We start from the raw sequence: 26,210 nt of genomic DNA, 5'->3' as shown, positions 1-26,210 counted from the left end.
TACAAATGTATACAGTTGTAATGTATGTAAACAGGCAATATATGCCCTCAATTTTAAAATTCATTCATACATTTTTGTATTATTCAAAATTATCAGTCAATATGTGTTCTACAAGGATCACCAGTCCTTCACCTTTCATCTGATACCTCAATTACTAAAATACATAAAAAATGTATATTCTACATAGTTTTATATTTACACCTACATGTATGCATAGGAACTAATTTGTTTTAAATACATGTATGTACAACTTTCCAGTATCCCCTTTTTTTGACCAGGCCGGCTTTGGTGGTGTTACATCTTACAAAGTCTATCAAAATTATTTTTGCAAAGAATTCCACTCAAGCCGGTGCTAGGGGCTGTCTTAAACTTGCAGTGAGGTGTTGAAGGCCTCACTGTGACTTTGAGATGAAGAACAGCAATAAAAGTGCTGTTCCTTTGCTTTTTGTGTGTTTTTCGCTGTGCATGTACTGATTTTGTGTCCATCGATGGATACCCCATATCCTTTGTTTTTCTGCTATGTATATATTATTCTTTATATAAAGTATATATACTATATATACAGATACAAATTTGTAAATTATCCAAAACTTTGAACTCATTTCCAAACCTATTTCCAAAAAATTGTCATCATTAAACTCAGAAATATTGGAAAATGATCATATATATAAATTTTTTTATGCTAGTTTTGTTAAAATCTTAGTTTTTCAGAATTCATAATATACATATACCATGTATACATGATATAAGTTAAACATAACATAAATTTTTGAGGTCACCTGTTATGTGAACCAAATGAAACTTTTCCACAGATTCATCTATTTTTCAATCTATTTAAACTTTTGTCAGTTCTATTGTCTCATTGAATAAATACAATAGCTATTGTTTTCTGTGTAGTTTTTTCACTGGGACCTTTAAATTTCTTTGAAGAGAAATCTATCACTCATTGTTTAATTTACCTGAGTAAAAATTATCTTCTAAAAAATGAAAATACACGTTTTAACTCATAAAACTGCATGTGATGTACTGTTGTATTTATTCAATATATTTTAATAATATATTTTTCAATCTGTTCAATATAAACTTTGATTTAATCATAAAAAGTTGATTTCTGACAAAATTTTTAGCATTGTTCCTATTGAAATTTGCATTTTTTGGTATTTGTTTAGTTATAGAATACATTTAAGAAGGCATTAACTTAAACAACATCATTTTCAGGTTTTTATTTGTCAGATACCAAAAAAAAACAAAACAAATTCAAGGAACAATGTTGAAAATTTTGTCAGAAATCAACTTTTAATGTTTAAATCATTGTTTATATTGAACAGATTGAAAATATATTAATGATATTGAATAAATACAAAATCACATGCAGTTTTGTGAGTTTATAAAACTTGTATTTTCATTTTTTAGAAGATAATTTTGTTACTCAGGTAAATTAATTGATGAGTGATGGATTTCTCCTAGAAGAAATTTAAAGGTCCCAGTGAATAAACTACACAGAGAACAATAGCTATTGGATTTAATGGAACAATAGAACTGACAAAAGTTTAAATAGATTGAACAATAGGAGATGACTCTGTGGAAAAGTTTCATTTGGTTAGCAAAAGTATAGATATAATTGATTTTTTTATTTTTTGTGTTTTAACGCCACTTTTAAGTACCGCTTTTGGGCTATTTCATGGCGGCCAGTTTTCATTGATGGAGGAAGCCGGAGTGCCCGGAAAAAACCACCGACCTTCACTAGGAAAACTGACAATCATAGTCAATTAAGATAGGAGTCAAGTGCACCCACACGAGCGGGGTTCGAACTCACAGCCTCAGTGTTGACTGGCTAGTGATTACAGTAGTAACTACTTAGACCACTCGACCACCCAGACCCCAAATAATATAGTTATATATTATACATTGTAATTTGTAGCATTGTGATGTAGAACCAAAGATTGCAATTAAACTTGAACTCTTGAAAATATAGAAATAAAAAAATATTTGACATGTACAGCAGCAGTAAGGAACAGCAAAAATTTCTGAGATTATTAAAGAGAAAATATTTTGAAAATCTGATGAAGAAAAGTTGACCACAATATAAATTTCTTAAAATTTATTGATTGATATAAGATACACAAGAAAAAAAAAGAACGACTTATCCACATACTAAACATGCATTTTTGAGTAAAACATAACTGCCAATGAAAAGGCAGCCTTTATCATGTTTATTTGGGTTTTAAACAGACCTGAATTTTTTTTTATTTTTAAGTAGGATGTTTTCATGATCCTGGGCTTGACATGCTTGACAGCACTTCTTGGTAATTAATGGAATTATTATAGACATGTCTTTCTAGCCACTGTTACCTTATGAGCTAAATTAACGTTGTTGTAGCATACATGTAGAAAATCCTGCTCAGTGTTCTGATCTACATGTACATGTAGTACAAATCTGGGTTCATATTCATATCACAGTTACATGTTCTATCATGATTTGCATGTAATATCTGCAACTGGAGGTTAAACAACAACCCAGCTAGTTGGTCACCATATAATTTCCTGATTAATTTCATGTCCAATAAAAAAAAACATGGTTGTAAGATGCAAATCTCAGCTTTGATCAGTATTCAGATTTTTCTTCTCTGAAACTTCAAGATCAAATTTCTTCAAACCAAAGTAGCCTGTTAAATTTTTTGTACAAGAAGTTTTGTTTGTGTGTTTATTTATTCACCTAGAAAAAGTTCTTGTCAAAAACAAGTTTTTTGTGGGATTTTTTGGAGGGGGAGATTTCAGAGAAAAAAATAAAACTGAAGGGCTTACTCACATATGATGCTGTCTTAACAAAGTTATTCAAGATGGAGTTAAGTTTTGGTCTATTTAAATTTTATTATACTTCAAATTTTTTACATACATTGTAGATGTCCTGTCTGTAAAAATATGTGTCACTTGTCATTTCAACACCTTTAGTACAATTAATATCTGTTGTTTTCCTTCAGGTAATCCTTTCATCTAATTACCATTTCCGCCATCTTTTCTTGTTCATTGAATTTACCTGATGTAAAAGGCACAATTTAGTCGGTTCTCCAAGGTTCTTAGTTCACAATATACAACATCCTCGGTTACTTATTGAGGGATTTCGATTTTCTGTCACCATGACAACATCTCAGCCACTGTTGAGTAGAACTAGACGTCCGTCAGCTGCTGTTACTGAATTAGAAAATGAGCTAAAGGTTAGTCAAGAGTCTAGTTTTTGAGAGTAACCATTTTTTTTTTTAGGAAAAGTATTAAAAACACTTCTTAGTCATGTTAGTCAGTTTACTCAGTCTGTGATTCTTTTTAAATTACATTTTTATTAAATCTTAAATTCAGTCGTCTATATTTCAAGTATTTTTTTTATGCCAGAACGTTTTTGTAAGTTCAACTGTTGATTTTGTGAAACTTTATTTTTCAAGATGTAGCTAGAAAATTATTGATTGATTCTCAATGCCAGTTAAGATACCTGAAGCATTTCAGGACTAAAGTTTGAGAGATGTTGAACAAATGAAAAAAACATATATTATTTTGATGAAGTTAATTTTCACAGATATTCAATATCACTTTTCTTGTATGCTTGTAACTCTACTTTAATTTGTCTGTTTTGTTCAAAATGTGACCTTTTATACAGGTATTTAACTTCTTTGATATTGGAATGAAGCTAGGTTACTCCAAACATGTTAGATACATGTACATAGTAAATTTCTAAAATTGATCCAGCCATGCATTCCCTTAACCTTGGCAGGTCTGCTTCTACCCTTTAAGGCAATTTTTTTTTAACAGATAGAAAAAAAAAAAGGTTGAGACTCTCTTATAAGACTATTATCAATGACACTTTAATTGTCTTATTAAATTTCATAGAAAATGTTTCATTTGATATTCTTAAAGATCAGCTCATATCACAATATAGACCAAGATATAATGTCAAAGTTTTTTTTCAAGTATTTCCTGTCAATGGTTAAGAAAGAATCTCTGTAGAGAGAAACTGCACGTGCCTCATTTGATTTTTAGCCCAAAAAATGAAATAAAAAGATTTTCCTGCCTGCCGACTCTTTAAAATTTTCTTGAATTAGGGGAAACCAACATTCAATTTTCAATGGCCTTAATGATTTGATATACAGGTACCTGTACTGTGTACATGTTGTATACCATTTGAAATATATATTCTTAGCTAATGTTTTTTTCTTTTAGCTATTCAAAACTATTTCTGTTATGTGCAATATTAAATTGTTCAAAATATACTTGCACACATCTGCAGACACCAAGATGCATGTCAAAAACATGATTGCCTTTGATAAGATGCCATGTACTAGACATTTATATGATTTAGTCAAGCATCAGTTTTATTTAGATTATCTGTTGTTGTTCTGACAGTGTTTTCCCTAGAGAAAATGTATGCATAGCGGTCCCGGGTGGGCATGCATTAGTTAGCGCCCTGTCCTTTAAAATTTAACCCTCTCATTAATTTTTAGACACATGCCTACAAAATTCAAGAAAACTATCTTTTAGGTCAACCCCTTATGCCCCTTTTTTGTTCAAGTTTCTTTCAAAGAATTTGTGGGGAAAACTTAGACTGTGTTCAATTCAAATTTGTAGCTTTTCCATTAGTTTCATCTTGAAACACCTGGCTGCATGTCAAATCCATACTCAGTTTCAATTTGTAACATTGATTAATTATCTAATTCTACTAATATCTCAACATAAATCTTTATGTACATTCTTAATAAATCATACAACTTATTAATGGGTTGGACTGTCCTCAGGTTATTGTAAAGTTGACATTTTCAAGACACTTTTATTCGCCTTCCCTACTCACTTCAAAACCATTCTACTACATACATGTATTATTTGAAATAAATATTTTGAAAAATTATATTTATGTCGGCAATGAACAGAAGATGATTGACTTTGAGAATAGCATAATGTCCTCTACATATCATTGTACAGATTTGTTAAGGTCGATGTTGTCATAAAATAATTCATTTTATGGCCACAAGGTAAATAATGTCACACTGCATGCATGACATCTATGCATCGTAAAAGTGAATGGTATTTTTGAATAATGATAATATCATAATTAAATTGAGGTATGTCGGAGGAAAGAGGGATGGGGAGTATAGGGTGTATGTACATGTTTGTCAATGAGGCAGAATTGATATAAGAAAACGAAAGGTAATACATCTCAAGGTCAACTGTGTGACCTTTCTCCTATTTAACTTTTGTCATTAAATTCCATGCCTTGCATATATCTGTTGACATACCCTGTGGGATTTAAATGTTGGGTCATTTTGTTTTTTTGGTAATTTAGTACCTTAACTTGGGTGAAACATGAGTTTGCAACTACAAAAATGTATGTTAATTTTTTGAAAGTCATTATTCTGTTGATTTACAATGAAGCACAAGATTAATTTCAAACTCTTAAGTTCTGCAAAAAGTAGAGAATTCGTATGAAAAAAAGGATATTTTGGAGACAATTTGTGACTACCAACTAAATATAGAAATAAGGAGATGTGATATGATTGCCACCAGAAACCAATTAGGATGACGATGAAAACAACTACAGTACAAGTCACTGAACTTTGAACGATCAGAGCAAAACCCATACTGTTTTAATAAGCTGACAAAAAATGTGAAACAATTTAAATGAGAAAACCAGCAGCCTGATCAATTTATTCTAAAAAGAGTAAAAACATTTGACTAAGGAACCACTGTATCCTTGCCCTGCCTATAATTCTGAGCATTGCTCATACCAATTGAAACCTATACACATGATAAAAGGCACCTCCAAAACACAAATCTAATGCTACAAAAGAACCAAGATGTGGTATGATTGCTAATGACATACACTGTAAGTGTAACTCTCAACCAGAGACAGAATAAAGTAGAAGTTAACAACTATTGGTCACTGTACAGCCTTCAAAAATGAGTAAATCCCATACCACATAGTCAGCTATAAAAGAAAAAATGTGAAACAATTCAGACAAAAGAAATAACTGCCTAATATATGTACAAAACAATAAATGAAATATATATATACAGCAACAAATGACAACCACTGTCTGACTGAAATTACAGTTCCTAAAATAGAAAATCTGTTAGTAATTAGCAAGATCCAGCATTCATCTTGAAATAAACCAATGAAACTTTTTTTTTTAACCTCATTTTTGTCAAGTTTAAGGAAAGTTGATTGCCTCAGCGTTCTGTCATGAATTGATTTATATAAGTCTTATAATTTTTAGAGATTTGGAATTAACATCCCTTCTTTGTTGGACTCAATGTTCGACACAGAACTTGTTAAGATGTTTGCCAAAAGTACACTATATTATGGATTTTACTTTTTGTCCACCCATCTATAGCTAACAGATAGGCATCTTTGTCCAATCAAGATTTTCTTTGTCAAATCAAAATTTCAAATGTTTATTTGCTTATATATGTTTAATCCATATCTCTAAATATAGCAATGAACTGTACTTGGAACTTATTATGATAAAAGGCAAAAGAAACAGCAATTTATTTCCAGTCCGTTGTGAAGGCAGGGTAGGACAAGCTACAAAAAATTGAAAACAACACGTTTAATAATTTCATGCGTCCGAAGCGCTTTTCTTGATTTACCTTCATCAGGAACGCTCAAAGCCAAACATTTGAAATCCGAGGAATGTATAAGTACCGAAACAGTTGAAGAGCTATATGACAAAAATACTTAAAACAAATAGCCAAATCCATCTAAAGTCAACTTTGCCTGAGGGAGTTGAAACCTTAGTTTCTTTATAATTTCAAAATTTATAACCGGGCAATTTTAGAAAAGTTTGTTATTAATCATGTCAGTACTGAAGTACTGACTACTGAGCTGATGATACCCTCAGGGACTGATAGTCCACCAGCAGAGGTATCGACCCAGTGATGTAAAAACTTGAAAACAACACGTTTAATAATTTCATGCGTCCGAAGCGCTTTTCTGGATTTACCTTCATCAGGAAGCTCAAAGCCAAACATTTGAAATCCAAGGGATGTATAAGTACTGAAACAGTTGAAGAGCTGTATGACAAAAATACCTAAAACAAATAGCCAATTCCATCTAAGGTCAACTTTGCCTGAGGGAGTTGAAACCTAAGTTTCTTTATAATTTCAAAATTTATAATTGGGCAATTTTAGAAAAGTTTGTACTACAATGTATAAGTTATACCCATCCTGCACCTTCAGGCCTTTCCCCTCTCACTATAAAACAGATGGAAAAGCAATATCTATCATATTACTGTACTGTCTGAACATTTGTTTTCATTACAAAGGCAAAAATATGTCAAATTTAAAACTCAAAGCAAAAAATTGTTTCATCCTTAGGATTCTGTCTGGTAATTATATAAATGGCTGTTTTTTTATTTCAACTTCAGAGAAAATAGAAAATTGAGTATTTGATTGATATCTCTTCTATTTACGTGATTTGTGTAGGCGACTGCATGTATCAATTAATGTTTTTCTTGTTTGAATCAATTTTAAGATTTCTGCTATACAAAATGTAATTGTCTAAACAATTGTTAGGAGAATTAACTGCACTTAAAAGAAAAGATTTAATCAGTGTGTTGTCTGTTAATTGTTAACTGCTGTCTAATGGACTGAGGTGTGGCAAGGGACTTATTTGGCCTAATTTTTCACTCAAATTGGAAGTTTCAATTAAGAGATTAACATTTTTATCTACAGAATCACTGAGTAATATTAAACCAATATATTAATCAGGTTCAAGGGAAAATGCAAAAAATGAAGTGTAGAGAAGGAAAAATCTCCTGAGCTGATAGGCGAAATTTTTTCTCAAGACTGATATTTTCCCCCAAAACCCCTTTTGATCTTGATGTATCTATTTAATTACACCGAATATCAATAGAGGTGGTTAAGCTTAACAAATCGAAATGAAATTCAATTAATCTTTTGCTATCAAGACATTAATAGCAATAACAGATTCATTTGATAATCACACAAATGATCAAGCCTCACAGGCTTACTTTGAAAGATTAAAAAAGCATGTAAAGGGTTATGATAAATACCTTGGCAGAAATGTGAAAAAAATATCTATACTTGGTTGTGCATATACGCATTGTATATATACCCCGGAGGTGATGAAATATGCAGAAAATTCATCTAAAAATAAACATGAGAAATTTTAACTAGCTATCAACCAATCAAAATCTAGGATACTTATACAATTATAAGGTTAACCTTTAATTATTTATATATAGTATACATGCATGATCAAAAGAAGTTACAGGTAGAAAAAAGAACAGGTTAAAATATCATGTACATTTTTGCATAAATTTATAAGTATACATTACTAATATATATCAATGAATTATTTTAAAGTGCCCCTTCATTTGTTCATGTATTATATTATGATTTTATTGCATGAATATGAAAACAACATTATGTTCGATCCTATGTAGAATATCAACTTGCACAAACTTTTATTGTATGGCAAAGTTATTTAGAAAAACTAGAATTATGATATTTATATAGATATACATGTATAGACACTGTACTAATGATGTAAAAATTTCCAAGCAATATTGTATTGCACTGTGCATGCACAGTATCAGCAGCAAAATTAGGCGCTAATTGACGTATACACTTTCAGATTTTTAGATAAATTGTCTGTGAAATTACCCTAGAAATTGCTAGATGAATAACCATCTGACGTCATGCAACAATCACTTTGTAATTATGAAGTCAAATTTTTTAAATTGTGACGAAAAATTTGCAGGAACTTGTATAATTTAAAGTAATAGCAGACAAATTTGCATACAAGTGTCAAAATGTCTTTACTTTTAGTCAATTGCAATTATTTAAAGGAATAGTGTATTGCCATACAGTAATTTCCCCATGTAGAAGATGTGTATTGTTTCTGTAGCATGTGATCTTTTTTTATTTTAGGATATCAAACTTATAAACGTTGGCAAGAAAAAGAAGGTACTGTCGTAGGCTAGAAACACTATCATGTGGATTCATTCATGCATGAACAAAATGTATATATCAGTTTGTTTTTATTTCTCTTTGACCTAGGCTACCCTGTTTCAACACACTAGGTATTTCAATGCACCAACAATGATTTTAAAAATGCTTCTGGTTTTGTTGTCGGAGAGCATTTTCTTCCTAATATTGTACTTCCTGTCTATTTCATGGCCCGCTGCTAAGCTTACTGTGCGCTTTGTCAACACTGTCTTTAAGAAGCTGGTGTGTTGAAATTGAATACATGTATTATTTTATAGAATTCCTGAAAAACTGATATGTATCCACAAATGAAATGAATCCACATGTTATATATTATCCAATCATCTTATGTCAAATTTGTTAGCTGTTAGTACCCTCCTTGTACAAATAATAATAATTTTTTTATTGAGAATAAAACTAGTTCCACCCATAGATGCATTTTAAACAGTTTCTACGACAAAAAGATGTAATATCATTGCAAATTTCCAAGTAGAAATGTCAGAAGAAAGTTTGAAACCAATTAGATAAGATTGGACATTAATCATAGAGAGTTGTGTATTCAATTCACAAATTTTTATATCAAACAAACTTAAGTTTATTTTTAAGACTTGTCTCATAAAATTGTTATATATATATATATATATATATTTATATAAATATAAACTGAAATTTATCATATAACATAAATATGAAAATTTATAGCTGGGATACATGTAGCATAATGATCATTTATAATTATTAAATAAAGAATTTATAGCTTAATATGAATCTAATTTAATAACAACAAACAGTATTTTGGCAGTGATTTCTTTTTTCTAAGCTGTTGATGTTGTAATTATTTTACTTTGTTTTACGGATAAATAGGTGCTGCAGAAAAAAAATATTTCTGCTGAAAAATACTTAATCACATTACTACTACATGTACATAATTTGTTATGCTACAGCAGGAATGTTTATTTGCTAAAGATGGAGGAAATATCTTTCAAAATCTAATGAATTCTGGGTAATATTTAAAAGATGTACACCAAAAACTTTGTGATTGGTTAAAACGATCTAAACATTGGAAATTCAACCAATGACAGGACATAATTTTCATTTTGGTGTACATACAATGAAATTACCCATAGTTCTTTCGATTCTGAAAAGGCGAACATTGCACAGTTTTGTTTCATAGTCTGTCTTATTGAAGCATGTTTAACTTACGAAAATGCACAAAATTACAGCATACACAGTATGTGTTAAATAGTGATCTCTTGCAAGTGTTCACAATTGTATTCTAATTCAATCAAGCAATATTTAAAAAGATTTTCAGAGTTTTAGCCAAAATTGCTTAGGTAATAAAACTGGTAAATCTATGAGAATGTCACCTGAACTGAATTGTTACACCAGGAGGATACTAAATTCAATTCTAAAAACTCAATAGAATTAAAATTGTACTGAAAATTTGCTAAAAAAAATTAAATAAACAAGAATATGTGTCCAAAGGACACCATGTCCTGCTCACACTATCATATCTCCATGTTCAGTGAACAATGAAATCTAGGTCAAAACCCTAAATAAACACGTTTTATGTTGATATGACTAGAACTTCCTTTTGAATTACCTTAAACCAAAACTTTAACCTTGTAAGGTCTTAGGCGGGATAATGGGGCAGATTAACAGATAAACTCACAGATTAGAAAAAATAATGCTTTTTAAAATAACTATTGTAGGCAGTGAATAAAAATAGTTCACTGATAAATTGTTTATACTTGTAAATGCATGGGTACACAAGAATTGTTACAATAGTATTGATATGAATTAAAGCTAGACTTTAGGATACTTATGCATAATATGTATGTTACACATTAGTTTCAGCATGTTCAGATTATTCTCTTTTGTTGTTGTTAAACTTTTTCATTATTTTTTAAATGTTCATGATTTATGTTCCTTTAGATTGGTCAGTTTATTGTAGTGTATATTTGTACAGATAACATTTTTCTTGGCATCAATGCTAAAACTGTGACTTTGATAAGATAGTCAGACGGTCCAATAATTCGACAGTCCGTTAATCCGACAGTCTGTTAATCCAACAGTCCGTTAATCCGACAGTCCGTTAATCTGACAGTCAGTTGGTCCGACACGAAGCCGTGTTGCTGCAAAGGACATGGATCTCGTCTAGGCTTATTAGCATACTGATGAAGAAACACGAGCAATGATTAAAATTAAAAAGTTGAATGCGTTGTAATGGTATAACATTTTCATCCTATACTGTTTGAACAATTAGTAAGTTACTGTTTGATTTTTAGGGGGGAGGGGGGTGGCAGTGGGGTTAGGGGGCTAGGATGAAATTTAAATAAGTTTTGAGTTAGAAAAAAAAGCCAGGATAAACAACTTGGCAATAAAAAAGGCAGACATGTTTTATAAGTTATGCAAATATTGAAAGTCAATAAACCATGACTGAGGTACATGGCTAAACAATCTCCATGTAAATGAGAAGTGCAAAAGCTAATACAACTGCATACCAAATACCATTGACTTATTAGTCGTTCCCTTTAAACAAACCTAAACACAAACATTAACTTGTAAACTATGTAAAAGTTTCAAAGTCAATGAACCATGAAGAGGAGGTGGGGCTATATAATCTCCATGGAAACGATACTTGCAAATGCCAAAAAATTTGCATACAAAATATCATTGCCTTAACATAAGCAGTTCATCTTAAACTGATCTAATTACAAACTAATTAGATATAGGAAAATGTGGTATGAGTGCCAATGAGACAACTCTCCATCCAAGTCACAATTTATAAAAGTAAACCATTATAGGTCAAGGTACAGTCTTCAACACAGAGCCTTGGCTCACACCGAATTTACTAATACATGTAAACTAAGCAAAAGTTTATAAGTGGACAGACCATGACTGATGGGGCGGGGCCAAATATTCTCCATGGTAATGAGATGTGCTAATATTTATACAACTGAATACCAATTAACATTTGCCTACTCTAAATGGTTCCCCTTGAACTGACCTAATCTCAAACTAATACATGTAAACTTAGCAACATTTTCAGAGTCAGTAGACCATGACTAAGGGGACGGAGCCAAATAATTTTCATGGAAAGGAGATATGCCAATGCTAATACAACTGCATACCAAATGTCAATGACCTACCACTTGTGGTTTACCATTAACTAGACCTAATGCAATACTTTGGTTTTCGACCGATTGACTCCAAGTTTCCAGTCATCACACCAAGACGCAACCTCTTTTGGATTCTCTGAAGTTTGTGTTCGTCCGGCGCAATAACAGTGATGTCGTCGGCATACAGTAGTATGCTTAACGCAATATCGTCAATCCTTATACCATAGTTTAAGTTGTTTACTCATTCGGCCAGGTCATTTATGTACACCGCAAAAGGAATAGTCGACATCAAACATCATTGTTTAACCCCCGAATCGATGTTGAACCATGGTGTAAGACGGGCGTTAACTTTAACGGAGCATTTAACATAATCGTACAGAGATTGTATTGCGGTTTAGGGAACTTTCCACGTGTTCCAGCTTTAAACATTTTATACCAAATAGACTCATCATAGATACCAGGATTAAATTTTGTATATACGCCAGATGCGTGATTCGTCTACAAAAGACTCATCAGTGACGCTCAAATCCAAAAAAGTTAAAAAGGCCAAATAAAGCACAAAGAAGATTTCTAGGGACGGAGTCGAACGCCTTTCGCATACCTATGAAGCACACAAAAGTTGAAAGTTTCAATATCTTTCCATCATTGATGACAGTATGGAGCGTATGTATATGCTCTTCCCAACTTCTCTTCTCACGAAAACCGTTCTGATCATTGCATAGAGTTTTATTAGCTGCCATCCACTCATTCAATCGTGAATTTAAAACATGACAGTATATTTTGCTAGGAACGGACACTAAAGTAATACCACAATATTTCATAGGATTATAATTTTTTTTACTTTTTATGTTTTTTTTAAAGATGTCATACAGACTGATTTGATAATTTTCTGTGTAAAAAAATATATCAATTTTCAAACATTCCATGTCTATATAGGCATATATTTCAGAGACAAGTGACCACGCATCGGACTATCAAGCTGTCGGATTATAGGACTGTTGTACTAATGGGTTGTCCGATTATAGGACTGTCAGACTACAGGACTGTCGGATTATGGGACTGTCTGATTATAGGTCTGACCCCTAATGTACATAAACAATTAGGCTAAAAGCTAAAGAAATATAAACATTAAACAAAAAACAACCATGGCAGACAGAAACCATGACCACAGGCTCATGAAGGGCACACTAATTAATATATATAAGAGACAGTAGAGATAAACATGTCTGTATGAAAGTTATATGAAAAGATCATTACTGTATATTTAAAAGGAAGTCATGGTATGGCTGTAAATCGAAGTTGGGACCTGCCTGTTATCCTGATTTGCACATAGTTTATAATTAATATTTAAAACAACCTATAACAGATTAAAAATACTTATGACATGCATTAGGGTTCATTAGGTCCACTTGTGTTTAAAATCCCCCATAGAAAATATGAAGAAGTTGTTAGGTAAATGAGTTTTACTATATTTATTCGAATCACCTGATATCAGTGATTCACTGAAAACCTGAATTATACATTGTACTTATATGTACAGTAGTACTTTTAGTGCATGAGATTTTATATAGACTTGTTTTTTTTTTAATTGGCGTGTCTGACAGTCATATACCATCTGTATCATTAGAACATTATTATCTGGTTTATATTTATTCTTTTAGGTTTCTTCTACTTCTGCTTTAGTTAATTTTTTTTCTATTTTTTAACATTCAAGAAATTTAGCAACCATATTTATAAGTACAGAAGTGTAGGGCAACTGGACAATATTTTTGGATGAAAGTTTATGTAGAATTTGAAAGTACGTTCTGTGGATTCATTTATTTTCCTGGATACCAATTTTCGTTGATTGAGGAAAAATTGCATTTTTGGGGATATTCGATAGCATGGTTTTGTTGGACTGGGTTGTTATCACAGGCACTTAAGTCTCTGACAACAAATACCTATATACCTTGATGTATTTTAATTTTTTTCAGAGACAAAGTTCCTGTGATTGTTCTTGAAAAACACTAATAATTGTTGTCCACAAGTTATTTAGTACATTTGTTCCACTTGTTAAAAGTTTTGAGCAACCCATGGTTGATGATTTGAAAACCTATGCACCATTTTCTCTTAAACTCCCATGTAGATGTTTCCAATTAATAAATCTACATTGTGATATAAAGTAAGAAGATGTGGTATGATAGCAAATGAAACAACTATCCCCTAGAACCCAAATGACCTACAAGTAAGCAACTATATAGGTCACCAATGGTGTCATTTAAATCTACCCTTGAAATTTTCCCTATTGTTATTTTGAGAGAGGAGTTCTAATAACTTTCTGTGATAGGATATGATAACAAGTCATGTCTTTAAACAATTAAGCCACTTTCTCAAAACTTGCCTGCCAAGTGATTTTGCCCTTACTTAGACTTTTTGTCTGCAATGTTTTGTTTAAATTTTCGTTCAGTACATGTTTGTCAAAGACGTGTGTCCTCCTGTTTCAGATTTATTATCTTTCCAACTTTAAGGGTTTCCCATAACAAACTGAGATATGGGGAATGGATTTGTGAGCTTTACTGCTCACAATTTATCATTTTGTTCTGAAAAAATATCTGAAATCAACTTTATGATAACCTTAAAGAAAAAAGAAAATTTCCAAGTCAGTAGGCACTGTTATTATGCTGCGGTTAACAGTTTTACACATTGTATATCTTATTCTTTGATATCTCGTTCATGAAAGGATTTTAGTGAATGGTTGATGATAGTGATCAATACTAAATAAACCTGTCTTCACTGGTAAAGCAGGGTAATATTATTGTATGTACAACTTACATTTTACAATGGGTCGTGTATAAAGTCTTTATCTGTCTTATCTGAAAAATAAAAGAGAAATAAAATAACCAAGTTGATGAATATTTTATGTAATCATTGGGAAACTTTCACATCAGTGCCACTGGTTAATTTATATATACACATAGTTTGTAAACAAGCTATTATCTTGATTATTAAGATTTAAAGAAATCAGAAGATGTCCTTCGGGGATAATTTTTTTCTGATTCATTAAATTTGTCTATATATTATATGCATGGATTAGGTGGGAGTATATATGCTGCAATGACCTTATTTGTCCTTCAGTTTCACTCACTCAGTGTACAAATGTATGACCATCCATTCATGCATTGGTTATTGTCAAAACATATTTCTCAGCTTTTCAAGTATAATAGTATTTAGGAAAATTTTAATATTTTGGTAGAGATCTTTCATACTACTGGGTAATGTTCAGTTGTAATATTATTGTTTACCCTTTTAAGATCCACTGTTCAAACAATATTGCTATCACTTCCTGCTCAATGATACTTCAAATTTAAATTATACCCATGCATGAGCACAGAATGTGTTTTTCAAAGTCTAATTACAAGTGTTGTATATTATGTGGATTATTGTCTGCATCTTCATGCTGATTTCGCTATTGTGATATCAAGACATTTTTTTTTCGATCATTGATAGAAAACATTGAGTTAGCCTACATTTTTCTTTCTATAAATCATTAAATGAAAAAAGATATGAATGATCAGTATTGTTGGAAAACACATGGATTCTCAATCAAAGGGAAGATAATCCAATTTCCCAGCAAGATTTTACTCATTTTTTATACGACCGCAAAAATTGAAAATTTTTTGGTCGTATATTGGTATGACGTTGGCGTCGTCGTCGTCGTCGTCGTCGTCGTCGTCGTCGTCGTCGTCGTCGTCTGGCGTCGTCCGGCGTCGTCCGAAGACACATTGGTTTTCGCACTCTAACTTTAGTTTAACTGAATGGATCTCCATAAAATTTTACCATAAGGTTCAATACCATGAAAGGAAGGTTGGGATTGATTTTGGGGGTTATGGTACCAACAGTTAAGGAATTAGGGGCCAAAAAGGGGCCAAAAATAAGCATTTTTGTAACTTCCAGACAATAACTTGTGTGTAAGTGTATGGATCTCTCTGACATTGTACCACAAGGTTCCATATCACAAAGGGAAGGCTGTAATTGATTTTGGGGGTAATTGCCTCAAAATTTTAGGAATTAGGGGCCAAAAAAGGGGCAAAAAACAAGCATTTTTCTAGTTTCATGACAATAACTTGTGTGTAAGTGTTTGGATATTTCTGAAATTGTACTACAAGGTTCCATATCACAAAGGGAAAGCTGGAATTGAGTTTGTGGGTAATTGCCCGAAACGTTTAGGAATAGGGGGCCAAAAAGGGGCCAAAAATAAGCATTTTTCTAGTTTCCAGACAATAACTTGTGTTCAAGTGTATGGATCTCTCTGAAATTGTACTGCAAGGTACCATACCACAAAGGGAAGGCTGGGATTGAGTTTGGGGGTGATGAATCATAAGGGGGTTCCAAAAATTTGGGGGGGGGGGATTTTTTTTTTTATTTTTTTTTATTTTTTTCCTTTTTTTTTTCTTTTAAAATTTCCCATTTTAAGTTGGTTATTTCTGATTAATATTTAAAAGCAAATAATAATGATATGGTAGGAGATACACACCAAACAGGATGTGTAAATTATTATATAATAAGTATTGTGCAATAGCAAGAAATTTTCAATTGCACAGTATTGCACAATTGCAAGAAATCTTCAATTGCACTGTATTGCGCAATTGCAAGAAATCTTCAATTGCACAGTATTGCGCAATAGCAAGAAATATCCAATAGCACAATATTGCGCAATAGCAAGAAATTGTCAATTGTACAGTATTGCACAATAGCAAGAAATATTCAATTGCACAGTATTGTGCAAAAGAAGATACTTCGTATAAATTGCTTATTTCTTGATCAATTTCAATGGGGTTTTATTCTTGAATTCTTGGGGTTCTTTAATATGCTGAATCTAACCAAGTATTAAGTTTTTGGATTTTGGGCCCCGTTTTTAAATTGGTCCATATTGAGGTCAAAAGGGACCAAAATTTAACTTTGTTTGATTTCTTCAAAAATTGAATTATTGGGGTTCTTTGATATGCCGAATCTAACCGTGTATTTAGATTCTTAATTTTTGGTTCCGTTTTCAAATTGGTCTACATTAAGGTCAAAAGGGTCCAAAATTAAACTTAGTTTGATTTTAACAAAAATTGAATTTTTAGGGTTCTTTGATATGCTGAATCTAAACATGTATTTAGATTTTTGATTATGGGCCCAGTTTTCAAGTTGGTCCAAATCGGGGTCCAAAATTAAACTTTGTTTGATTTCAACAAAAATTGAATATATGGGGTTCTTTGATATGCTGAATCTAACCATGTATTTAGATTTTTGATTTTTGGGCCCCGTTATCAACTTTGTCCACATTGAGGTCAAAAGGGTCCAAAATTAAACTTTGTTTGATTTCATCAAAAATTGAATTCTTGGGGTTCTTTGATATGCTGAATCTAACCATGTATTTAGATTTTTTATTTGTGGACCCGCTATCAAATTGGTTCATATTGAGGTCAAAAGGGTCCAAAATTAAACTTTGTTTGATTTCATAAAAAATTGAATTATTGGGGTTCTTTGATATGCCAAATCTAACCGTGTATTTAGATTTTTAATTTTGGGTCCCGTTTTTAAATTGGTCTACATTAAGGTCCAAAGGGTCCAAAATTAAACTTAGTTTGATTTTAACAAAAATTGAATTCTTGGGGTTCTTTGATATGCTGAATCTAAACATGTGTTTAGATTTTTGATTATGGGCCCAGTTTTCAAGTTGGTCCAAGTTGGGGTCCAAAATTAAACTTTGTTTGATTTCAACAAAAATTGAATATATGGGGTTCTTTGATATGCTGAATCTAAACATGTATTTAGATTTTAGATTTTTGGCCCAGTTTTCAAGTTGGTCCAAATTGGGGTCCAAAATTAAACTTTGTTTGATTTCAACAAAAATTGAATATATGGGGTTCTTTGATATGCTGAATCTTACCATGTATTTAGATTTTTTATTTGTGGGCCCGCTATCAAATTGGTTCATATTGAGGTCAAAAGGGTCCAAAATTAAACTTTGTTTGATTTCATCAAAAGATTAATTATTGGGGTTCCTTGATATGCCAAATCTAACCGTGTATTTAGATTTTTAATTTTGGGTCCCGTTTTTTAAATTGGTCTACATTAAGGTCCAAAGGGTCCAAAATTAAACTTAGTTTGATTTTAACAAAAATTGAAATTTTGGGGTTCTTTGATATGCTGAATCTAAACATGTGTTTAGATTTTTGATTATGGGACCAGTTTTCAAGTTGGTCCAAGTTGGGGTCCAAAATTAAACTTTGTTTGATTTCAACAAAAATTGAATATATGGGGTTCTTTGATATGCTGAATCTAAACATGTATTTAGATTTTAGATTTTTGGCCCAGTTTTCAAGTTGGTCCAAATTGGGGTCCAAAATTAAACTTTGTTGGATTTCAACAAAAATTGAATATATGGGGTTCTTTGATATGCTGAATCTAACCATGTATTTTGATTTTGGACATTGGACCATAATAGGTAAATTAAAAAAATTGAAGTTCTTAGACCACATTCTTTCTGTGTCAGAAACCTATGCTGTGTCAAATATTTAATCACAATCCAAATTCAGAGCTGTATCAAGCTTGAATGTTGTGTCCATACTTGCCCCAACTGTTCAGGGTTCGACCTCTGCGGTCGTATCAAGCTGCGCCCAGCGAAGCATTTTATTTAAAAGAGCAAATGATAAATAAGAATAGCACATAATACTTTATTAACTATCAAGTACCTTCATTTATTGTCAGACCTCTTTCTAATCCAAATGAAATCTTTCTTTTATTAAAACTAAGGATGAAACTGATCATTTAAAAAAAAAAAACATAAATTTCATTTGAGGGGATTTCTTTCTTAAATTATTCCTGTGGGAATTTGGTTAAATAAGCTTTCTCACTAAGAATTAAAAAGGAACCATTCAACTTTGACATTATCATAATATTTCTGCTTTTATTACAGGACGTGAAGTTCGTTTTGACTCCGACCAAGAAGCGACTTTTGAGTCGGTCAATTTCAGCTTCGTCATCCACAGATAGCTTTGATTCAAGTAAGTAGTGATTCATTTTGACTCATTTGACTGATTCATTATGATTTCAGGATATCAAGTATAATTTAACCCATGGTAGAAATAAGCTACGCAGTAGGTCCATTTCTCAATCCTCAACTGATAGTTACAGTTCAAGTAAGTCACTTCCTGTCATGTCATGTGATCACCATAGCTAACCGTGTGCATGATTCGGGGCCATTAGTATTCTGATGTACAGGAAGTACTTGGTGGGAAAAACTTTGACTTGCCTTGCATGAATGTGTATATAAGCAGAAATGTTTGTAATTTGTAATTTGCATTGATGAATACATGTATTAACATAATCTGCTGCTTAGAACTAATGCACTGAAATGTCTCATCTATTCTTAAAAAGATTGTGTGAATTTCTTATCTGAAAATAGCTTTTTTCTACTGTAACATGATATATATGCCGCTAGCTTTTCTTTTCTACTTCAATCATTTAAACATTGTGAGTTCTCGTAATAATTCCGTTTTCACTACTGTTCACAAGTTTTATGTAAGACAATTATGATTTCATTTTGACTAATAGTTAATACATGTGACTGTAATTTTAATATCTGTTTTATTAATCAAAACCCAATCAGTTTTCCAATGCATCCACTTCTACAATTCGTTCAAACTTCATTCATTTTTAAATTACAACTAATGCAATTTATTTATACACTTTGTTTAGCACACACACACACATGTACACATACACATGCCCTGTTATGCATGGAATTCAGCAATGCATTATTCATAATAACACATTTCATTTTAACATGGTAGCTGGTATGGTAACTCCTGTTGGGCCATCAGAACCTAATCGTCACATGTCATGGCTTAAGCTTTTCTAATTTGGCATAGAGTTATTTCCCTTAGTTTTTCTATCATTTGATTTAGAGATGAACCTTGTCCTTTTTATGTATATATTTCAGTTCTGTTGTAGTAATCAGTTTGGTTTGATTTTTTTGTCATTTGTGTGTTTTAATTGTATAATTTTAGTTTTAGAGTAGATCTAAATCATTACACTATATTTTTTTTGTATGGAACAGATGTACTTACTTTTTTGTGCACAATATGTGTGTTTTCAGGTGGTCAAAGACTGAAATTTTGAAATACATGTGTGTATTTGAAAAATCTATTTCAAAAAATTTAGAAAACAGAAATTGTTGCATATTTTTATTATTTTAATAATTTCTTTATTTGCATCAATTTTTTTGGTAGTTTTTTTTTTATTGTGAAATAAATTGAGGTAATTTCATATTTTTATTTTAACAGTACTTTCATACTCTTGACCCTTTTCATGATACAACTTATTAATATACATATCATCCAGCTCAGTAAAGAACATAACATATGGTGATGTTTTGAAAAAAATACAGACTGTATGTATATATATATTATTAGAAATAGTATCAAAAATTTTTTAGACACAAAATTTAATCTTTCAGAGGACTATATTGAAAAGGCAGCTAATGAATGTTTTGATATAATAGATAATGCTGCCAGTAAATGTTTAATATTCCGTAAAACCAAGAAAAAAGTTGCACGTAAATACAAAAACAAAAAATGGTTTGACAAAGACCTGGTACAAAAACGTAAAAGCCTTATTTCTAAAGGTGAGCTGTTATCAAAATTCCCCTGGGACCCAATTATAAAAGGGTCTTACTATAAATGTTATAGGGAGTATAATAAGCTACGTAAATATAAACAAAGGAAATTTAAACAAAACATTCTTGACAGTCTGGATAATCTAAGGGATAATAATCCAAAGAGTTATTGGAATCTCATCAAAGAATTAAAAGAAGACAATTTGGATGGTCCAGAACATTCTATTCAAACTAACGTCTGGTTTTCATATTTTCAATCTTTAAATCTCAACTCTGACAAATTTAAAGACAGATTAGAGGAAATTAACAAGAAAGTAAAAAATTTAGAAAATAATCCAACTTTTTGTGAACTGGATTACAAAATAACCCTAAAAGAAATTTTGGATGCTATAAATAAACTAAAGAATAATAAAGCTGCAGGACTAGATGGTATCCCAAACGAGATATTAAAATCAGGGGGTAGTATATTTGCACCTGTTTTGCAGAAACTTTTTAACTTGATATTCTGCTCTGGAACATACCCTCGCAAATGGTCATTGTCTTATATATGTCCAATTTTTAAAGCAGGGAGTCCTAGTAAACCTGAAAATTACAGAGGCATAGCAATTAATTCATGCATTGGAAAATTATTTAACAGTATTCTTAATAAAAGACTTGACATTCATCTTGATAAAAATAATATAATTCATCCATGTCAGGTTGGTTTCTCAAAAAAGAGCAGAACATCTGACCATATGTTTGTTTTAAAAACCATATTAGATAAATATACTAACAGAAAAGGGGGGAAAATTTATGCTTGCTTTGTGGACTTTAAAAAGGCTTTTGATAGGGTCATACACTGTGGTATTAGATACAAATTATTGGAAAATAACATATCTGGAAAATTTTATACTATTTTAAAAGACATGTACAGAAAAAATGAAATGTCGGTGAAAGTGGGTAATGTACTAACGCCATCTTTCAGCTCGCTAGTTGGGGTTAGGCAAGGGGATGTTCTAAGCCCAAATTTATTTAAGCTTTTCATTAACGATCTGCCTCCAAGATTTGAGTCGAGTCCAGATGCTGTTTATATCAATGGGCGTAGAATTGATTGTCTTATGTACGCCGATGACATTATTATATTATCAAACACTAAACAGGGTCTGCAAACCCGACTTGATAACCTGCAAACTTATTGTATTGATTGGTGTCTAGATGTTAACTTGTCCAAAACAAAAGTTTTAATTTTTAACAAGCCTGGAAAATTTTTGAAGGAATCACTTTGTTTAGATAATGAGGCTATAGAATGTGTTAACAGATATAAATATTTAGGGATAGTCTTTACTTCCAGTGGTCTTTTTCAGCAGGGGAAAGAAGAGCTATTCAAAAAGTCCTTAAAGGCAAAATTTAAACTACAAAAATCCATGTCAGCTTGTAATCCAAGTATTGATACTGCAATCCATTTATATGATCACACAATAAAACCAATTTTATTATATTGTAGTGAAATCTGGGGTACCTTTAAGATTAACTCTGCTGCTTGCAAGAAAAAAAGTGATTATCTATTTGAATTAATTTACATAAATGATTATTTGGAAAAATCACATTTCAGGTATCTAAAATATATTCTTGGTGTAAATAAAAAAGCCTCAAATTTGGCAGTGTTATCAGAGGTTGCAAGATTTCCTCTTTATTTTTCTGTCATTATATCTATGGTAAAATATGTACACAGGCTTAACAAATTGGACGATGGGTTACTTTATGATGCTTATGTTTGTAATAAAATTTTAGATGCAGGAAACATTAATTGTTGGTATTCATCTATGAGATATGTCCTTCAATCACTTGATATACAAAATTTGAATACAAAGCTCAATAGATTAATTAAATTTGTAAAATGTAAACTTTGTAACAGTTTTAAAACATTTTGGGGGGTCAAAAGATCTGATACCTTATCACAAGGTAATAGTAAATTAGAAAATTATTTCAACCTCAAGACTGACTTCGTAAAGGAGGCTTATTTATCAATTAAAGATTTTAATATAAGAAGAGCTATATGTAAATTGAGAATAAGTGCACATGATCTTAAAATTGAGAAAGATAGGTATAGTAAAAAATACATAGAGAGAAGTCAGCGTCTATGTCATCACTGCCTATCACATGGATCAAATTCTATTGAAGATGAGACCCATTTCACAGTAAGTTGTCCTTTATATAACGAACAGAGAAAATTATTATGGGATAAAGTAAACAGTTTTTGTAATAATTTTAAAGAATTACCCAAGGATAAAAAATATTTCTGGCTGTTCACAAATGAGCATTTACCAACTCTTATGTGCCTAGGCAATTATATAATTAAGTGTTTAGAAATAAGATCCAGGTGGATACAAAATATATAAAATTATTATGCAATTATTGTTAATGTTATGTAAGACACATGATGTGTTAGGCTCTGATCCTGTCCAATATATGATAGTATTATATTAGGATATAGTTTTTCTTTTTTCCAATCATATTGTGCTTAATATTGTTGTAAATGATGCCCTTTATGGGTTCTTGATTAGATTAATAAAATTCTTATTCTTATTCTTATTCTTATGGGAAGGTAGACAACTCAAAATATCTTTTTTTCAAGTTCAGCCAACAAGAGTTGTCTATCTTTGTACATTTCCTGTTTATACAGAATGTTGAAGAAAGAAAAGGAGGACAGAATTGCACACAGTATTTACTAAATTTACATGCCCTCCCTTAACTTGTAATAGTTCTTTTACTCTCATGACCCATTGCCTGCACTGTCAAAATTTTGTTTAGAATCTGGAAATCAAATATCTTTATTCAATTAATTAACCTCAATATCCTTTATTGATAGGTTGTTTTTTTGAGAAATTGTCAGTGCTTGACAAGTCTTTTCCTGCATTTTTAGTTAATTTGTAGCAACAATTTTTTCAGGAATGAAATGAACAGATATTTTTAATATTTACTGGAATGTGTAATATTTATAGTACTTATTGAATGTATGGAAACCAAAATAAATATGACCACACAAAATATAGCAACAATCTTTGAAACTTCTGGATTTGGTTAAAATTGCCTTTTCAACATTATAAGATTATTGTTGAATTAGAATAGTTTTTACCACCTCATCATTTGCTCTATGAAACAAAGTTAATATGACCTAATAAAATAATATTAAATTAGGTCAGGGTTGTCATGGGGATATAAACTGTTGATGAAGTCATATATATCTAATAAGTCATTGATGAAGATTTGGATTTAAGTGAAACTTACTTCAGCAATGTTCAGCATCATTATTTTCACTATAATTGGCAAATTCCTGATTTAAAGAGTCTCCAGTTACTAATAAAAATCTTCTTTTCTGAAAAATAGATAAATTAAAGTCAAACATGTTTGTTAAAAATGTTTTTAGTACCAAAGATGAATATGAAATGCCATAAATAGATGTTTAAATATAATTATATATAGTTGTTCATTTTTTTTGCTCAGCTTGATGCTGAGGTGTGGGTAGTCTTTTTCAATGTTTATTTAGTTAGTATTGTTTTTATTGTTCCCTGGAAGGAGTTCAGGTATAAAGTTTTATCATGATCTGTCACAGATAGTTTTTCATGGAAGATAATTTTAGTGCGGAATCTGTGGACACTTTGAGCTTAGGTATGGAAATTTTATTTTAGGTGTTCATGAATGCATGAAATGTTTTTAAGAATTCTGAATCATTGTTCATAAAATGCATAAAATTAAATAGTATGCACTGTAATATAAATGTCCATGGATGACAATTTTCCTGAAACTCGATACGGTGGATTAATTTATTTTTGTGGATTGAGGAAACTTGTTGTTTCGTGGATATTTCATTTCGTGGGTTTGTCAAAATCTGTAGAAAATGTGCACTTCGTGGAACATTTAAATTCGTGGGTTAGTGACCGTTACCTATCGAACGAATAATGATGAATCTAAAATACATCATATATATGTATGAAAATTTAATCTTATAAGAAGTTCAACAAAATAATGTATGGATTCATGAGTTGCCACTGACATTGTACCATGTATGGTTTTTGACAATTTGAGGTCAATGTCAGGGATTGAAATGTAATGATATGATAAAAAGTTCATTGGTTAAAACTTAAACAGTTGTCATTATTTGATTATAATTGGATGTCATCAAAGTTTAAGTAAGCACTGTTGAGGCAAATTCATATGGAAGTTTGCATAAAACTAATTATACCAAGTTTAATGTTCTAAAAAGGTAGGATTAAATAAAGTCAACATGAAGCAATTTGATTGGGTGTTGAGTACCCATACTGTTATTTAATATCTTCTCCTGTCTGTGACATTAAATTAAGTTCTAAATTCTATATCAAATTCTAGCCAATCGAATTTTAACCACATCATATACAGTAACTAACCAGAACCAATATTTATTAAGTAATAATTTCATGATGGTGTGATATTGCGTGAAACTAATAGCTTCACACCATGATACTAAGCAATTACTGTGTGATATTTATCCATCACCTGACGTAAGACATGAAAAAAAGGTTACGGATGGCAGATGGACAAAACTGAACATGTAGAATCTTAGACAAGTTAAAATGTCTCTAGTAAGTGATTACAGACCTCTTCGTGATTGTGACTGTAGACCTTCAATTGACATAGCAATGATTCTTTTCAAAAACTTTTTACATAATGTAATGGCGCTTCTTGATTTTGAATGATAATTCAACTTTTGTTCTTCCGGAGTTATTTGTAAAAACCGAGCACTGCTCATGCAATCTTTTTGTACATCATTTGTCACATGACACCAATCAGATTTACCTATATTGAATGAAAAATACATTTACCCACCTTTTTATTATTTTGCTTTTGATGTGTAGTCAGCAGCTTCATTATATTTTCAGTTTTTTCACCCTTTGTGACCTGATTATGGTGCTAATTGTTGTTTAATATTAAATGTTGTGTTGTTGAGGTAACACAAAATGGATCTTTTATCAGGTAATTTCCGTGTTTGTCATGAATATTGATATTTTTCAAGGAATCTTTTACAGTTTTGATTGTTTCTTACCTAAACCTCAATTTATTTAGCATTTCCTAGTGTGGATCTAAGATTTTTTAAAGGGAGGGGAAATGAAATTTCCGAAAAGGGAATAGATACTGAGATTTTTAAGATGATTTTGTGATAAAAAAAATTGTATATTACTATAAATTGTGAGAAATATGAGATTTATTTTTTGTGGCAATCAAAGAGGGGGGATATGCCCTCTACGCCCTATTCTAGATCCACCACTGTTTTTATTGATGGCAGTGATAAGGGTACAAATGTACATGTATTCATTATGAAATTTCCAAGTAATCTGTCATTAATTTAAACCTTCTGCATATTTGAATTGACTTGAAGGCAATTTTGCACGGTGGAAATAAATAGAAGTATAATACAAAAGGGTACTTATATTTCAAAA

The 26,210-nt window shown here is 31.2% G+C and overlaps 1 protein-coding gene and 1 long non-coding RNA gene across 10 annotated transcripts in view; one reads left to right on the top strand and one right to left on the bottom strand.

The window, feature by feature from the left end:
- Positions 1-26,210, top strand: part of LOC127717431 (S-adenosylhomocysteine hydrolase-like protein 1) — a 109,038-nt gene that overhangs the window by 3,437 nt on the left and 79,391 nt on the right. For 2 of the 8 annotated variants that reach the window (XM_052223117.1, XM_052223072.1), the window contains exons 2-3: positions 8,935-8,970; positions 19,057-19,144. In XM_052223117.1, the coding sequence (XP_052079077.1) occupies positions 8,935-8,970; positions 19,057-19,144 (124 nt within the window). Of the gene's footprint in view, positions 1-3,137; positions 3,216-8,934; positions 8,971-19,056; positions 19,145-19,194; positions 19,280-26,210 lie in introns of those variants that run through there. The other 6 variants (XM_052223111.1, XM_052223096.1, XM_052223079.1 and 3 more) reach the window with 6 other exon arrangements.
- Positions 2,087-26,210, bottom strand: part of LOC127717517 (uncharacterized) — a 33,330-nt gene continuing 9,206 nt past the window's right edge. For both annotated transcript variants that reach the window (XR_007989215.1, XR_007989216.1), the window contains exons 4-7: positions 24,025-24,112; positions 14,925-14,965; positions 8,055-8,148; positions 2,087-3,192 (exon numbers count right to left, since the gene is read on the bottom strand). This is a non-coding gene — a long non-coding RNA (uncharacterized LOC127717517). The remainder of the gene's footprint in view (positions 3,193-8,054; positions 8,149-14,924; positions 14,966-24,024; positions 24,113-26,210) is intronic.

Source organism: Mytilus californianus, unplaced genomic scaffold, assembly GCF_021869535.1.
Source record: "Mytilus californianus isolate M0D057914Y unplaced genomic scaffold, xbMytCali1.0.p SCAF_1, whole genome shotgun sequence".
Lineage (NCBI taxonomy): Eukaryota > Metazoa > Mollusca > Bivalvia > Mytilida > Mytilidae > Mytilus > Mytilus californianus.
The sequence above is the reverse complement of the archived record's forward strand: the minus strand, read 5'-3'. Positions and strand labels throughout refer to the sequence as shown.